Here is a 13931-nt window from a genome sequence, read left to right as displayed (position 1 = left end):
TTAAAACTTTTTTCTTCGTGTTAAACAATGTCTAAGCTTTGGAGAGGAGCCGGTCTTAAAATCTATTTCCACAATCGATTTTCCTTCTTAAGAAAAGTGCACTTGAACGTGCCAGATATATTCTCAAGGCAATGAGAAATTTCTCGTTCCTAGAAACGATGGGGGCGGAGGGGGACATGTAGCATCCTTTAAAGTGGAGGCATCCATCTGCACAGCAACTTACCTTTTGAAATCACAAACCTTCAAGTGTGTACTTACACCCTGGGTCATAAAAATTGTTTCTAGTCTGTAGTTTTTAGCAAATAACCTGGTCTCCTTGGGTCACCATTTTAATCTTTGCAAGGCAGGCACCTTGAGCTACATTAGATTGGTTACAATAGAGTTGAACCTGCTCAAATAGGGGCATGTCTCAGCTTGTGTTTTGAGTAACTTTAGGCACGTTTGGAGAATTGTAGTAAGCAAGCACCCCCCCCCCCCCCCCCCCACACACACACACACACACACACACACCCCACTAGATTGCGTTCAGGGTCTTCCCAAGAAATGCCAGTTACGTCCCCAATTCCAAAGAGAGGGACTCTTTCCTAACAGTGGTACAAGCAGGCCAAGGGGCACGCTCTCGTGTTTCTCCGAGGGGAGGGAGCCCGCGGGAATAAAGCGAGGTCCTTACAGCAGCCTCGGAAAGGGCTGCCTGCAAACGCGCCGGCCAGCCCTCCGGCCCGCGGCGTGCGCGCGCCTCCCCGTCCCGGCCTCCCCGCCCCCGTTTGCATTTCTAATGAGAGCGACCCGACCGCGCCAGAACGTGGTCTCGGGGGGCCACCCCAAGCCAGCCAGCCCGCAGCCGGGGCGCCCCGATTCATCCCTAGTGCAGAACCCCCGGGCTTCCCGCTCCGGCCGGTGCCCCCCGCCCGCCCCGCCCCGCCCCGCTCCGGGCGCAGACTCCGCCCCGCTCCTTAAGTTGCGGGCGCGTCGCCCGCGGTCCCAGAGCACATGCCCGCGGGCTCCCTGCGCGCCCCTCCGCTCCTACCTGCTGGGCTTCCCGGGGCACCGCCGGGGCGCCCTCCCACCCGGCACAGGGTCCGCCCAGGTAAGTCGACCGCCCGGGCTCCGTCCCGCTGGCGGGATGCCCCGTCTCCCCGGCGGAGGAGCCGCGAGGGCCAGCGCTAGCCACGTTGGCCGGTCCAAGTCCGCGCGGGTCCCTGAATGTCACGGGCGCGTGTGGGGTCTCCCGGGGCCGGGCCGTGAGTGCGGATTTGGAGCTGGTGCCTCGGGGCGCCGGGGGGGGGGCAGGTGGTGGCTGGAGATCTGGAAGAGGATCGGGGCTGGGCGGCTCTGCGGAGCAGCGACGGGCCGGTGGAGGCGATCGGAGGTCAGGAGGGGGAAAGTCTGGTCTTTGGCGTCCCCTCTTCATCCCTTCTCCCTGCGCGTCCGCTCTGCGGGGAGGTGTTTCCACAACGTGCAGGTCTTACTACCGCTGACGCCGCCCTGTGATTGTATTTAAAAGTCAACACGGTGAAGCAAGTCTTTTTTTTTTTTCCCCCTTTCCACACTTGGGTTTGCCAGAGGCGCCCGAGGGTTTGCCAGTGACCTCCCCCACGGTCGCACACGCAGGCTGCTGGTGTTGCCAGACACACACGTCCACGGGCTCGGTTGGTTGGTTGGGGTTTTTTTGTGTTTTTTTTTTTCTTGGCTTGATCCGTGGTAGAGATTAGGGATTAGAAATCTTGTAAAGCAGCGGGAGGTATCCCTTTTGATATTTCAAAAACGATTTCCACCTCTGCAAAGAGTTCCTTAGGTTTTAGTAACCTGGGAACGCCGGGAAGAAAGTAGAAACCGCACGCCGTCACGTTTGGGGTGAGAGTTGGACGCCTCTCCTCTGTTCTAGAAATCCTCACATTTAAAATACTCGGAAGTCGGGATGGTCTCCTCAGAAGACCTCAGTGTCTTTGCCACAAAGGCAAAGACTGCTTTGCACTTGCACTTGTAACAAACGTGGGAATTGATGATGACTTCAGGTGGTGGATAGATGTGCCCAGAGTATTTTTCTTATTTTCCAGAAAGAAAAGAAAAAAAGAAATTCAGAAGTTGCCTTGTGAAATAGTCAAATGTGGTTGCCAAGTCCTGTGGCTTACTTGTGTTCTTTTCATGGCCATGTGTACTAGTTGATATTTATGATGATTTTTTTTTAAATGAAGAAAATAGCTGCTTCATTATTTATAACAGGAAGCTCCAACGGTGAACTATCAATACCTCAATTCACTTGATTGACCTGGTTATGCCTTCGCCATGCTTACAACATAAGCCAGCAAGTAATTATTGAGTGTTTCCTGTGCATTCAGTTCCGTTGGACATTTATTGAGGGCGAACATTGTGGAAAGCACTCAGCTAGGTTCTGGGAAATAGGGTGGGGGTAGGAGTGTGCAGTCATCCCAGCTCTCATCAACCCTTTTGTAGCCTCCTTGGAGGGGGGAAGACAGATTTCTTAAAAGTAGAACACAGGTTTCTGTTCATATATTCTGCATTTATGCACATTTCCCACACGTGGCCCGGTGGGTATGCACAGCCGAGGCATTGTGATTCCTGCTGAGATTGTGCGGGTTGCCCCGTTCCTCCTGGTGCCCAGCTCGCTGACCTCTCCGCCGGAGATGTAACCCTTGTCTCTTTCTCTCGCTCTAGGTGTGTTCTCAAACACCAAAGAGGCCTGGCTTTCTGGGGCTGATTCCGAGACGTTGTGGTGCAAAGAAGAGACCCTCCTGGAGAAGTAAAGGATGGCGAAAAGCAACGGGGAAGAGCCCAGGGCGGGCGGCAGGATGCAGAGGTTCCAGCAAGGCGTCCGGAAGCGCACACTCCTGGCCAAGAAGAAAGTGCAGAACATCACCAAGGAGGATGTCAAAAATTACCTTTTTCGGAATGCTTTTGTGCTGCTCACCGTCACCGCAGTCATTGTGGGTAAGTCATTGGATAACAACCCAAAAGACTCGATCTTGTTTCTCAGGGGCCTCCGGCGGCCTGGGAATGCTATCAGATGGACTGATTGTAGGTATTCAGCCTGATAGCCCAGGCGCCCTTCTGGCTTTGAAGATTCCCGCCCCCCCCCTCCCCCCAGCAAATGACAGTCCCTTGGCATGTTTGGAGCAATAAACGCATGGGAATCTGAAAGAAGCGTCATTAGGCATTCTGAAAATCGATTGATTGATTGTGTGGAAAGGGAAGTAAATCAAATGTTTTCCCAACTCATAGAAGGACAAAAGAGTAATCATTTAATCATCAGGCCTGAGCAGTTGAATAACAAGTTAAAAAAAAAAAAGAAAGAAAGAAAAAGGCAAGCATGCTAGATTTGGCCAAAATGTGATCATCATACAATGTCACTTTCATTTAAAACTGATTTATACAATTAGTACACCCAAAATGAGATACACGTCTCTCAAGAGTAATTATATTCTAACTGGTGCTGATTTGAGTAGCCACCTTTTAGACGTAAAGGCCGAATCTTTAAATGTGTTTGCACTCTCTCATAAAGTGACTAGGAAGGGCAAATGGGGGAAAGTGTTGATCTCTTTCATTCATTGCCCTGAAGCACCGGGCACAAATAGCTATACCTTTTTGAAACATCTCAGCCTCTTACAAATTTAGAAAGGTTGATAGCAATTGGTATTAATAAAACATTATTGTCTTGTTTGATGTATTGGCATCTGAAATAGTAGTTTGTTACTTATGGGTAGCATTGATCCTACTTTAAAATATAGCTGAAAAAAAACCACTTACCTACTTGGAACTTTTGACTGACCCCATATAGAAATCCTTTGGCCAATAAACATGTAAGTCAATGCCATGCTGTAAAAAAAAATTTTTTTAAATGCTTTAACTTAAATTTCTAATAATTTGTCACCATAAAATGGGCATTTTTTATAATTTCAATCTCTACCTTTGGTGTTTGCCAAGATCTCCCATCAAATATAAAGAGATAATGACAATAAAAACTAAGAAAATTTTGTAGCATGTAAATACAATTATAACTTCCCCCTCCCCTCCCAAAATAGGATTCTTCAATTGCAGATAAGTAGGAATACAGTGGAAGAGTAGTTTATCACAAGATCTTAGCCATATTCCATTTCAACATCTTTGGCTCCTGTTAGTAATAGTTGGTGATTAATGACTTCAGTTCATTGTAGAGATGTTCAAAGACAGTGTCCAGATTGAGGTAGGGAGGTGATGGCTTTCTTTAGTAGGTGCCCAGCTTCAAATATGTTCCTGGAAGAAGTATTCCAGCACTGTGTCATTGCCTTGGACGTTGATGTAAAATGCTGTATGCTCACCTCGTTTTTTGCTTTGAATTACGGTCGTTGTCAAGACAAGCAATAGCTGCAGACTAATAGTGACCAGCTATAAATAGTACCATTCCACCTACTTTCTAGGTGTTTTGTGTATATTAGCTTACTTATTCCTTAAACAAGCTTCTGAAGTGAGTGGGTAGGGATGAGGACTGTGATCTTTATTTTATAGATGAGGAGACTGAACAAGGGGACATCAAGCAACTTGACCCAGGACATGCTAGGGCTGAATCTTGAAATGTGTTTGCACTCTCTCATAAATGCTAGTAAGTGCTAGTCAGACTCAGGCTGTCTCCTACCGGAGGCCATTCTCTTCACCACTCTGCCAGCCACCTTTCTCCTCTGCTGACTTTTTGACATCTCGTTAGAGGTGCCAGGCGGGGAAATGTTGGTGTCTTGGTGGAGGCCACGCGAGCAGTGCCAGTGCATTCATATAGCACTGTCATTTTACTATATGATTTACCCATTTAGACTCAGCAGAAAACGTCTAAATCTCCTACAACCACATCCCTCTCATTCATTTAACAAATAACCCACTTATTTTGCAATCCTATACGTGTAATAATAGAGCTCAGTGATACGGGAGTGTGTTTGGGAAAGATGCAGAAACGCTTATTCAAAATGGTATTCCAAACACCAGGAGAGTTCAGTTTCTGGACAGAAATGTTTCGGTGAAAGAATAGGGGAACGGAAAGGAATAAAACCTGAGCCCAGAAAGCAGACTGATGGAGACGTGAGTTCATGAGGACAAACAAATAACGTATCTAATGGAAAGAAGATAATGTCAGCATTGGAGAACCCGTTTTCTCTGTGCGCCGGGGGCCACTTCCTAGCCCAACGAGGACGTTCCTGGGATTGCTGAGAACTGCAGTAAGTTGGCTGAGCTGGCCGAGATGACTTGGCAGGATGCCCTGGTGGTTGGCTTTTCGAATGGAAACTGAGGAGGCAGACGTAACAAGAAGAAGGCACGAACAAAGGAACACATAAAAAGAGCTCATTGACAGTCAGGGCGACCACGGAGTCTACAGCAAAGACTTGGAATCACAAATGGACAACTTAGTAGCAGACAGAGTTAGGAGAGAAGGAAGAGCCCGTCGGTTATCTTGGGGTGCATCTCCCATGGGGGGCCCCGTGGACACAAAGGCTCCATTTGGCTTGTCACAGGGTACCATGTCTGAGCAGCCCTAAAAGAAATCAGAGGGAAAGGACCTGTCTAAACACCGACTCTTAAAGTCATATTGGAACAATAAAAATAAAATAAAGTTTAAAATAAAAAGTAAGGACACAGTCCTCGGGTTACGTTGGACTTGACGTACGTCGTTTCGTGATTACGTCGCCATCTCCCGTTTATTTATAAAAAAAAAAAAAGTGCCATCATTTTGACGTATGTACATACGTGCTTTATGTTTTTTATTATTTATTTACCACAAGTGACGTTCAGGAATTGTTCTCTTTCTTTTAATTTTTTTCTACTGTGTCACGTCATTACTGCCGTGTGTGCTCCATGTGAGTGACGCAGGTGCTTATGGAGGTGGGTTCAGACTTACAGCGAAAATCGCTTACGTCGCCATAGGAACGGCTCTCCCACGTAACCCGAGGACCTACTGTAGACATCACCTCTCTAATTTATTTGCTGTCGGATAGCAACAAACTGGAAAGAGACTAGCGAGGAAGAAGAAAATAGCTGCTTTCCCCAAAGATGAGATGAGAAGAACTATAGCTGTTACTTAGTTTTCAAATTCTTATGTTTTAATCACTTAAACATAAAAAAGACAGGAACCCTATATATTGAGGTAATTTTTTTTTTGTTCAGTCTGTTTTGTTTTGTCTTTTAGAAATAAAGTAAATGGACCTTTAGTATGTAGAAATGGAAACTAGGAAACATTATGGAGGAGTAGAGACCTGGGACTTTTTTATTCAGAATAAAGCAGAGAGTTGGAAATATTTCCTACCAATTCCTCTGCAAGCACAGGCATAGACCCACTGATGTGACGTCTTTCTAAGCAATGACGTTTCTGACGTCATTTCTAAGTGATGTCCAAGTCTGAGTGTGCCATGCCGTGTAACACAGCCCATGTAATAGGAGCAGGCTAGCAACCTGAGAGAACGCAGCGCCAAGTGCTAAGTCCCTTTAAAAGTCCGTTACTAAAGTGTTAGATCGGTGCCTTCCAGTGCCGTTGCAAACCTCTGCCTGACGAAAATGACGCTGGGAAGAGTGGTTTCTGTCCTCCCTCCAGGAAGCACTTCTCTTGCTTCAAATTGTAGTAAGTTGGAGTAACCTCAGACATCTCGCTGAAAGACATGGAAAGTCCTGTGTCGTGTCCATGTCACAGAATGCCTACTCTTTACATGTCCAGGGAACAGACAGCACAATAAAAATGAAATCTCGGGCCAAAGCAATGGATCATAAGCTCAGCTGGGAGGGGAGGGAATCTGTAAGTAGAGTTGCATAGAATCGGATGTTGGTTTGTGCACACACACACACACACACACACACACAGTTTATGTTTGGGTTATTCTTTTGTGAGTTTGAGAGAAATTGGTGTCTTTTTAGAAAAGAAAACATACTGCTTACATGTGCATAAAGCATCTTTGGCAATAAATTTAAATTTATTAATGCTGCAAAGACATCATTGCAATTCCCTAATATCTCTGAAGAATCCTATATAATAAAAGGCTAATATGCAAATCGACTGAACAGCATAACAACTGGTTGCTATGACACGCACTGGCCACCAGGGGGGCAGACGCTCAACGCAGAAGCTGCCCCCTGGTGGTCAGTGCGCTCCCACAGGGGGGGCACCGCTCAGCCAGAAGCCAGACTCATGGCTGGCAAGTACAGCGGTGGTGGTGGGAGCCTCTCCCACCTCCGCAGCAGCAGCAAGGACCCCTGGGGGATGTCCACTTGTCCACGGGGAGTGGGCTAAGCCGGCAGGCAGACATCCCCCGAGGGGTCCTGGGCTGCAAGAGGGTGCAGGCCAGGCTGAGGAGAGCCCCCCTCCCCCCAGTGCACGAATGTCGTGCACCGGGCCTCTAGTATATGTATAAGAAACTAGTCACCATGGCTGTCTCTTGAGATAGAAGCTGGGTGTCTGGGGAATGGGATGGAAGAAAGAGTACTTTCCTCTAAACTTTTTGAAAGTTAAACTATGTTAACCACCTTCATATATTATTTCCTAGTACTGTTATCTGCTAAATAAAAAGTTTCTTTTTTATCAGAAGATTCTATGCTATTCAGCAATGTAACAAATATTAAGTGCTGCATAACCGGCCCTCTGCTGCTATGCAATGGGGAGTCTGCCCCCAGGTAGTTTAGCAGGAGAGATGGATGGAAATGAGACGACAAAGGAGTATACAAGGTTCATAGGGAATATTAGGGAAGTTGGTCATTAACTCCAAATGTTTGTAATGAGATCGTAGTTTGCATGCTGTTCTACAAAAGTCTTTCTGTATCGGCACTTCAGAAGCTCCGCTTTCTTATTAACAAGCCAGACGTGCCGTGTGGAAGAGAATATGAATGTTGCTTTCGACCTGGATTCATGGGCCGGCCGGCAGTGTTATCTAGTAGCTGTGGGATCCTGAAGGAGGAGTTGCACTGCTCCAGCCTCGGTTTCCTCATCTACCATTGCTCGGATAATACGTACCGCACCCTTCCCCTGTGTGCCGCCACTGCTGTGAGTGCTGGTAGCATGTTAGCTTCATTTCGTCCTCACAGCATGCCAGGCAGGGAGGTATTCGTAGTCTCGTTTTGCAGATGAGAAAACCGAAGCTCAGATTCTTATCCCTCAGCTGAAGCACAGTGACTGGGATTCCAGTCCACCGTTCTGGCGCCAAGTTCACACTCAACCACCACACTGTCCCGGGTGCTGGTGGCTGTCCTCAGGGGATGTCCACTCTTGTTTTATTGCGGCAATTAGCTAAGGCCGTGCATGGAATAGGAGCAGCGGAGAGGGAAAGGAGAGGATGAGTGGAGCCCTCTTTACGAGGGTCGTCCTGAGCCCTGGTGATTGGCTGCCAGGGAGTGTTGACAGGGAAGGTGGACTGCAAGCCGATGGCCCAACTTCTTGCTGGGGTGGCTGAGGCGTGATGGTGCCGTCAGTAGAGGTAGCATAGAGGAAGACACGGGAGGGGGTGATGATACGCTCAGACAGGGGCATGTTGAGTTTGAGATGTGGGATGCCACTGCAGGGGAGACGCAGTGCAAGAGGCTCCCCATGAGGATTTGGAAGGTGTTCTTAGCACCTCCAGCCAGAGAGAGGAGCTGTCTTTGAATGTGAAATGAGTGAGGACCCATGAATGGGGTTCTCCTACTGCAAACACGACCGTAAGTAAGTCTGTTCTCAGAACAGTGTGAACCCCATGCCCTTCTTTATGACTGAAAGCAGTCCTCCCCCCGAATGCCACCGCGGAATTGTGTCTCTCGGACACATGGGCTCTCTAGGGAGGCGGTTAGCTCAGCCACCCGGGCCCAGGGATTGGCCAGCCATCAGGACCAACAGGCCAACTCCTTGAGTCGGTGGTGTGGGCACAGCCTGGCGCCCACGCTGACCTCCCTCTGCTGATGGAGAGAAGGCATCGCCACACAGTTCGGACAACAGGAATCCAGTGAACAGATCCCCGGGTTCGGATTTCTGGGGTCTCCCACGCTCCCTGGGAATGGGAAGGGAGCGGGGGAGAGCCAGGGGCTGGGAGGGGAGGGTTAGGCCCTCAGAGCTGAGAAGCGGGGATGGCAGCGCCCTGCTCTGCAGAAGTGACAGGAACAGGGTGTAAGGCCCAGAGCCTGAGGTTCCTCTGCTGCCGCTTCTCCCGCGGGGGCAGCACCCGGAAAAGCTGTCCGGGGAGCCATCCTGCCATGTGCTCACGGCACCCTTGGGTCCCAGCCTCTCTCCCACCTTCTCATAAAGCCTTGGGGGGTGGGGGGTGCCTCCTATGGTGGGGTGCGGTCCATGCAGCCTTGCGGAGAGGATCAGAGCTACGGATTCCGGACACTTAGGTGTATGTCCACTTCCGGAACTGCGCCTGTTGCTTCAGGTGTGAAACAGAGCGAGCCTCACACCTCTGCCAAGATGCATATCTCAGGGCGGCCGCTTACAGCCCCGTAACCGTACACACGGCCCGCCGCGCCGGGCAGGCGGCATGTCCACAGAAACCGGAGAGCCCTGGTCCTTTGCTTCCGCTTTGCTCTGGTGTCGAGTGAGAACACACTGATTTGATGAGGCTGGTCTGCAGGGAACGGAGACCCAGGGACGAGGCGGGTGGGGGGGGACAGGCCGGTCCTCTGGTTTAGGTCTAGAAGTGGCTTCTGTTTCCTTGGCTAAGGAGAGAGCCAAGAGGGTTGTAGGAAGAGACCTAATAGTTGTAAAGGGCTCCGAGAGGCAGAGATGAAAGGCTCGGAGTAAGCGATACTGTCGTTTTCCATCCCTCACCTACCCGGCCTCCTGAGCCAAGGCATAAAGGGATCCCCACCTCTGCTCAGGGGAGGGGGCGACAGCTCAGGGGAGGGGACGCCGGACAGCAGGCGCCTCTCAGGACAACGGGGAGCTGCTGAGAAAACGCTTCCGATCCGCCTTGAACATGCCCCACAGTGATTGCTTTCATGCCACCTGGGCAGGTGAGAGTGCCTCCCTCGTGTCCTTTCCTCCAGTTTCTGTGTCCCCAGCTCATTCACTGACCCCCCCCTCCCCCCCCCCCCCCTGCCAGGCGCGAGGAGGGGATCGGGAACTTTGGGGGAAATGTTGCTGATTTCTAGCACAGTTGGTAAAGGTTATGTTGAAGGTGTGATGTTCCGAGAGTACCTCTGGATTCTATTTTGCTGTTTCCTTCCTGTTAACCTTTTGCACTCGGGTGTCGAGTGTGACTCGACATGGTTAGCATTAGAATAAAGGAATCGAGAAAAAAGCAAGCGAGTGCAAAGGGTTAATACAGATAACGAGCAAACGGAGCAGGCCATTTCCAATGTGTTTCTCCTTCAAGGGGGTAATCAAATAAGCAGGCGTGTCCAGAAGAGCTGCCTGCGGCACTAACACCTCCCCTGTGGCGGGGTGTGGGGCGGCCAGGCCCCGCAGAGCGCCCCCACCCGCTCCACAGCAGCGAGCGTCCGGGCCTGCCCTCCCCCTGCGGATCGGTGCCCTCGAGGGTCCCGATGCGGCTGAGAAAGCACTGAGCCTACCGTCCTGGTTACAGACCCGGCTCTGCCATCAGCTCCTCACCTTACACTTTCAGACAAGTCTCTGGGCCTCGTATGTTCCCAACAGCGAAGTACATTTAGACTATTGTCGGCTTCCAGCTGCAGGACTCTGCCATTCCAAGTCCAATGAGCCCGCCTCTTCAGCAGAATGTGTGGGGTCGAACCCTGTACAGTCGGAGGGACCTTCTTCCGACACTGACCACCCCTATCCATCCTCTCCAATCTGACAAGCAGCCTGTTTCTCTTGCCTTGACTTCCGAGGACCTCTGGGTGTGATGGCCACGGGTAGGGGGCACGAGGGAGGCCACTGCTGCCCTCCAGCCTTCGGCCGGCCCCCGTCGGTCAGAGGGAAGCCGTGGGCCTTCATCTGGGCTCCAGAGTAAACAAGCCGGGAAGAGCCTGTGCTGCTGGGAAGAGGCGACTGGAATGTAAGCACCGGCTTCCAAGCCGTACATTCCAGGTGCCGGGCACTCGGTATTTTTGGAACACGGAGATGCTATCATTCATCAAGTATTTGGCCTGGCAGCTAGGTGAGCAGTATCATTGCCCTGAGATGGGGAAACACACAGGGAGTTTCAGGACACCAAGTTCCGTCACTGCGCTTGCTCACCGAGGGAAGACATTAGGAGCTTATGTCAAGCGTCAGTGCTGTCAAAATTGCCCCGGGCTTATTCCCTAGGGCAGTGGTCGGCAAACTCATCAGTCCACAGAGCCAAATATCAACAGTACAGCGATTGAAATTTCTTTTGAGAGCCAAATTTTTTAAACTTAAACTATATAGGTAGGTACATTGTTATTAACTTAACTAGTAGCCCACTTGCAGGAAGCATCCTGCAAGCTGCCGCCCGCCCCGCCCCGCCCCGCCCGGGCTTTCCCTCTGGCAGCCACCTTGCTTTCCGATTTTCCTCACTCTTCCTTCTGAGTTGTCTTCGGTCTTCACTCCTCCCTCCCTCGGCGTATGCAAATTAACCGTCATCTTGGTTGTGGTAATTTGCATACTTGCCCTGATTGGCTGGTGGGCGTGGCTTTGGCTAGTGGGCGTGGCTTGAGTGTAGTGAAGGTGCGGTCAATTTGCATATATGTCTATTATTATGTAGGATTAGGGTACGTGGTATTTTGTGGCAGAGCCACACTCAAGGGGCCAAAGAGCCGCATGTGGCTCTTGAGCCGCGGTTTGCCGACCACTGCCCTAGGGAGACCAAGACCATTCCCACCAGGATGCCCAACCAAGAGCTCCACTCACGTGGTTTTGAAACCAAACAGAGAAGAGGAACAAAGCGCTGGAGCCAGATAAAGGAAGGTACACCCTGGGCGGACTGAGAGAAGGTGGGGAAGGCCACTCCTTTTTCTCACTGGGCATCCTATCAAAGATTCGGGGTAAACTGAGGAGCCGCAAGCTGAAAGGCGCACTGGAGTTTTGAATTTCAAGGCTGAGTTTCTGTCTCCACAGAGGGCAACTCCATTCTTCCTGTCCCCAAAGAGACTTCTCCAGTTCCCTGCAACGATGCCAGGCCGCGGTCTGCTGCCTCCCGGGGAGAGCACACTGGGCTATTAGTGAGAGACTTTGTGTTCGGGATCTTGTAAGATGAGGCTCATTTACCCCAAATGAGAGCGGCGATGGACAATTGCTGCCCTTCTTCCTCCGAAAAGATGGCCCCTGCTTTTAGCATCTCTTGAAATTCCATCTTTAAAGCAAGGAAGGCAAAACCCTGGTGTCTTCAGCTTGTCACCGAATGTGAAGGCGAAGGCATCAAGAAGGAAATGACGAGTCCTTTAAGATTCTGCTTCTGGCCAGAGTTGTCTCTGTACCGACTTATTTATTTTTGTGTTCTCAGATTTGCTTTGTTAAGGCAAATGAAGTAGTCGTGTAAACAAAGCTGAGAGTCAGTAAACTCAGCAGGGCTCTGTAAGTCCTGGCATTGCGGTGCTTTGCACAATGTGATGGGTGGTGAGCCGGCATGAGACCTCCGCCACGTGGCTTGCCATGTGAGTGCTCAGCCTTGGTATCCTTGCAACTCCAACGGCTAACTGGTGGAAGCAGCCCAGGAGCCTATCTGTAATGATTGAGTTCAAAGTTTTTTTTAGAGCCACTTCCTGGTCCAGAAAAAAAAAAAAAAGCTGTTTGGTCAGAAAGTGATCCACTCACCACCAATCTGAGCACTAGTGGCTCTCCTCGGTCATGGCCCAAACTAAGTAAACTCTTTGTGGAAGCAAATTAAAGCGGCCTTGAGGAGAAGCCAGCCCAGACCCAAAGTGACGTTTTAGGACGATCAAAGCATCGAACAGAAAAGATGTAGAAGACACTTCAGTCAGATTTTTTTAAAAGTGTGGGCCATGTCTTTTTGCTTCTTTCTTTTGTTATGTTACCTATGAAATGCATACATGTATACTGCCCCAGATCAAAAGGTCCAAAACCGTACAGAGTAGGAGTATTCCACCCACGCATGTCCCCGGGTGTTCAGTGTACCCTCTTACCAGTTTCTTCTGTGCCTTTAGAGTTCTTTTATGAGCATAAAAATGCACACTTTTTTTTTCCTTTTGTACACAAATTGGTGGCATGGCGTACATAGCCCACTTCACACCTTGCTGTTTTCCCTTTGCACCATTTCTTGGGTCTTGTTCCCTGTCACCCCAGAAAAGGCCCCCCGTTCTGCCTTGGGGCCGCGTTGCACGGGTGCACCATGTCGCCTTTGAGCAGTTCCCAGGGAATGGACACTTCGGTCGGTTCCAGCCTCTAGGTATGATGTTTTAATGGTGTAGTGGATAATTTTGTATCATAGTAATCTCATCCAGGTGACTGTGAGCCACATCCCTAGAAATGAAATTGCTGAGACGGAGGGTATACACATTGGGAATTTTGATAAATATTGCTAATTTATACCCCACGGAGGTTGCCATGTACTCCTCCAAACGGTGGGATTCAGAAAACAGTTTGGCCCGCAGTTGCCACTGCAGAGGTAAGGATGCGCGTGCTTTGCCACGTGCGAGCAGGCAAGCGCACGACACACCAGCCGAAGGTACAGGGGAACTTGGGAACTTTCCACATCTTCCACTTCCAGCTTCTACTCACTCGGAACAATATTTTTGGCCAGAAAGGAAGATAATGGGTTCCAAGGATTTTATTTCTGATAATTATTTCTCAAATAGAATATTAAAATATATATATATTATTTCAGAGAGGGAGAAAGAGAGAAACATCAATGATGAGAGAGAATCATTGATCGGCTGCCTCCTGTACACCCCACACTGGGGATGGAGCCCGCAACCCAGTCATGTGCCCCGATGGGGAATCGAACCCTGACCTCCTGGTTCATAGGTTGACACTCAACCACTGAGCCACGCTGGCTGGGCTAGAAGACATTTTTAAATGACAATGGTGTGGGCCTTTAGAGACAAGTAGGGTTAGTAGTAAA

At 49.8% G+C, this 13931-nt stretch overlaps 1 protein-coding gene across 1 annotated transcript in view; it reads left to right on the top strand.

Moving 5' to 3' along the window:
* Positions 1-894: 894 nt before the first annotated feature.
* SLC1A3 (solute carrier family 1 member 3) overlaps positions 895-13931 on the top strand; it is a 73986-nt gene continuing 60949 nt past the window's right edge. Inside the window, exons 1-2 of the mRNA XM_079792211.1 lie at positions 895-1087; positions 2677-2949. Coding sequence (XP_079648337.1) covers positions 2769-2949 — 181 coding nt within the window. The 5' untranslated portion in view covers positions 895-1087; positions 2677-2768. The remainder of the gene's footprint in view (positions 1088-2676; positions 2950-13931) is intronic.

This window comes from Cnephaeus nilssonii (assembly GCF_951640355.1).
Source record: "Cnephaeus nilssonii genome assembly, chromosome: 2".
In the NCBI taxonomy this organism is placed as follows: domain Eukaryota; kingdom Metazoa; phylum Chordata; class Mammalia; order Chiroptera; family Vespertilionidae; genus Cnephaeus; species Cnephaeus nilssonii.
The sequence above is the reverse complement of the archived record's forward strand: the minus strand, read 5'-3'. Positions and strand labels throughout refer to the sequence as shown.